The following is a 3,595-nucleotide window of genomic DNA, read 5'->3' as shown; positions in this document are numbered from 1 at the left end:
GTGCATCAGAATGGCTGTACTTGGGATTCTTCACTCAAACTTCTGGGCAGCCAGAGTAAACCATGTATGAATGTTAGCCATTTTATGGGACCAAAATAATCAATTATAAATAAACTTGTTAACATAAACTTAAATAAAGTCATCCCATTTAATATTTGGTTGCAAATCATTTGCAATCAATGACTGCCTGAACTCTGTGACCCTTATTAAAGTAGTCATTCAGGAAATTATTCGTTCCTATTATTTTGCCAATAATCTCACACATCCAATAACAGTTTTGCACGCATTCATTTAGTTCGACAGTTATTTGAGAGTATATGAGTTTGAATATGGCCACAAGTGATGTCATCGGGGACATTGAATCCTTGTGTAGTGTTAATTAGAGCTCAATTAAATGATAAGGTAGCAGTCCCTATAAGACAAGGTGTTGTGTTAATTAGAGCTCAATTAAATGATAAGGTAGCAGTCCCTATAAGACAAGGTGTTGTGTTAATTACAGCTCAATTAAATGATAAGGTAGCAGTCCCTATAAGACAAGGTGTTGTGTTAATTAGAGCTCAATTAAATGATAAGGTAGCAGTCCCTATAAGACAAGGTGTTGTGTTAATTACAGCTCAATTAAATGATAAGGTAGCAGTCCCTATAAGACAAGGTGTTGTGTTAATTAGAGCTCAATTAAATGATAAGGTAGCAGTCCCTATAAGACAAGGTGTTGTGTTAATTACAGCTCAATTAAATGATAAGGTAGCAGTCCCTATAAGACAAGGTGTTGTGTTAATTACAGCTCAATTAAATGATATGGTAGCAGTCCCTATAAGACAAGGTGTTGTGTTAATTACAGCTCAATTAAATGATAAGGTAGCAGTCCCTATAAGACAAGGTGTTGTGTTAATTACAGCTCAATTAAATGATAAGGTAGCAGTCCCTATAAGACAAGGTGTTGTGTTAATTACAGCTCAATTAAATGATACGGTAGCAGTCCCTATAAGACAAGGTGTTGTGTTAATTACAGCTCAATTAAATGATAAGGTAGCAGTGCCTATAAGACAAGGTGTTGTGTTAATTACAGCTCAGTGATAAGGTAGCAGTCCATAAGACAAGGTGTTGTGTCAATTACAGCTCAATGGAATGATAATTTAGCGTCAGCTAAATTAATACAATGTAAATGTAGGTCATTTGATTTTTAGAAAAGACACCATAATAGACTTAATATTATTTTATTCAAAAAGAAAATATTATGCCTTACATTACGTACCAGAAAGTGATAAAAAAAAACGGTTACAGGCTTTGTGATTTAGCCACAAAAATGTCAGTCTAGGGGTGCAAGGTCCTGGGTTCAAATCCCAGCTGATCTCCCAACGGGCAACTATATTGGAAGATGTCTGCCGCCATGTTTGGTCATTCTGATGTTGATGGTGTTAAATGTTGCTGATCACTCTTGGTGTTTGATAGGGGTGGTGTTGATCATAGGGGCAGATTCTCAAGTATGGATACATCTTCTCAGTGAAGGTACAATCGCTGAAAGAGAAGAGAAGATGCTTGGCCTCCACGTCATAGAAGGATATCAGGCCCTCCTCATAATCCACAAACACCCCAATCTTTTCCGGACTGCCCCTTAGGAGAGGAATGGAGCGATGGCCGACAGCGCTGCATCTTCCATCTCTCAACCGTATGATCCAGTATCCAGTCTCAGGGTTTTGTCTGGTAATCCACTTCCTGGTGATGGACTGTCTGACCAGTCCTACCTCCCACTGAGTCTTCCCTCCAACCTGAACCTGGTAGTAGAATCTCCCCGCAGAAAAGCCCTCCTTTGCCAAGACGGAGTAACGCTCCTCAAATCGGTCTGGGTATGTAGGCAATGGGTGGCCCTCTGCATTCCTCACCCGTTTCCTGTTGTCAGAGAGGAAGAGCCGGCGGTGAGCCGTGCCCGGGTCGAGGGTCACGTCCACAGCGTACCTCTGCTGGATCCTCTTCAGCTTCACGTCTTCAGGCAGATCAGGCAGGTCAACCATGTCTTCCATGCGTTTCAGCAGCATCTTCGTCTCTTTACAGAGTGTCTCCTCTAGCTGCTCTAGAGCTCTACTAACTGGCCCCCCACACAGGTGACTGCTGACACTGACCTCAGACCAGTCCTTGGTAATCATAGGGGTGAAGAAGTGGAGGTGGTCCTTGTTGTGCGAGAGCTTCTCCATTTCAACCCTGCTCTTCTGCAACTCCGTGATCTCCTGTTCCAGCGCCGAGATGAAGCCCTCAGCCTGTTTCTTTACTGCCCTCCGCTCTGCCTCCATCAGGTCAATGAGCTCAGCCTGGCTCTTTTGAATGGAAGCTACCAGAGCTGTGACGATTTCAATGCAGTCTACCATCTCCTGCTCCGTGAGCACAGCCGAGCACTTGATCTCCTGAATCTTCTGCAGTCGCACCTGGATCATCTGCTCCACTTCTGTCTTTTTCGTCTCCAGCTGAGCATTTGTCTTCTCATACCCTTCCTTCCGATCGTGGGTCTTGTGCTCAGTACACGTGACACAAGCGGAGGGTTGGTCAGTTCTACGGAAGAGCTCCAACAGCCCGGGGTGGATCAGCTTGTGTCGCTGCAAGGCTGCGACTCTTCGATGAGGCTCCAGGTGGGTCTCACAGTATGAGGTGAGACAGACCAGGCAGGACTTCAGGGCCTGGAGTTGGATCCCAGCTGGGCAGACGTCACAGGGCACTTCTTTCAGCGGAGCGGCTCCTTGGTTGGGACCGTCTGTGTTGGTCGACAAGTCAACTTTCAATGCAGCCTTCTTCCTGAGCTGCATAGACATCTCTGAGATCAAAGTATTGACGAGGAGGTCTGGTCTGAGCACAAAATACTTTTTACACAGTGGACAACAGCACTGGTCATGGGTGTCCCAGTATCTGGTGATGCACGACTTGCAGTAGTTGTGTCCACATGGAGTAGAGACCGGCTCTTTGAAGACATCCAGACAGATAGAACACTGGGACATGGCCAGGAGACTGCTGGCTGAGGCCATGTCTGGAGGAGAGGAGAGAAGAGAAGAGAGAGGAGAGAGTAGAAGAGAGGTGAAGAGAGGAGAGAAGAGAGGCGAGATGAAGAGAAGAGGAGAAGATAGGTGAAGACAAGAGAAGAGCGGTGAAGAGAGGAGAGAAGAGAGAGGAGAGTAGAAGAGAGGTGAAGAGAGGAGAGAAGAGAGGAGAGATGAAGAGAGAAGAGAAGAGGAAGAGAAGAGAGGGGAGGGGAGAAGAGAAGATAGGAGAGGTGAGAAGAGGAGAAGAGACAAGGAGAGAAAATAAGAGAGGAGGGGAGAGAAGAGGAGAAGAGATGAAGAGAGAAGAGAGGAGAGAAGAGAGGTGAAGAGAGAAGAGAAGATATGAGAAGAGGAGAGAAGAGGTGAAGAGAGGAGAAGTGAAGAGAGGAGAGATGAAGAGAGAAGAGAAGATAGGAGAGGAGAAGAGAGGTGAAGAGAGGAGAGAAGAGGTGAAGAGAAGAGAGGAGATTGTGAAGAGCAGAGAGTGGGGGTGAAGAGAGAGAGGAGACGAGAAGATAAGAGAGATGAGGGGAGAAGAGAAGAAGAGAGAAGAGGGGGAGGAGAGGAGA

The 3,595-nt window shown here is 45.4% G+C and overlaps 1 protein-coding gene across 1 annotated transcript; it reads right to left on the bottom strand.

Moving 5' to 3' along the window:
- Positions 1 to 1,418: 1,418 nt before the first annotated feature.
- On the bottom strand, positions 1,419 to 3,011 carry LOC311226057 (E3 ubiquitin-protein ligase TRIM39-like; the record flags this gene model as incomplete). Its single annotated transcript, XM_084311436.1, has 1 exon — positions 1,419 to 3,011. The coding sequence occupies one exon, from the start codon at positions 3,009 to 3,011 to the stop codon at positions 1,419 to 1,421; it is 1,593 nt and encodes a 530-aa protein (XP_084167562.1).
- Positions 3,012 to 3,595: the final 584 nt, after the last annotated feature.

This window comes from Notolepis coatsorum (genome assembly GCF_963971535.1).
Source record: "Notolepis coatsorum genome assembly, chromosome: 3".
Classification (NCBI taxonomy): Eukaryota; Metazoa; Chordata; class Actinopteri; order Aulopiformes; family Paralepididae; genus Notolepis; species Notolepis coatsorum.
This window is presented reverse-complemented; position numbering and strand designations above follow the sequence as displayed.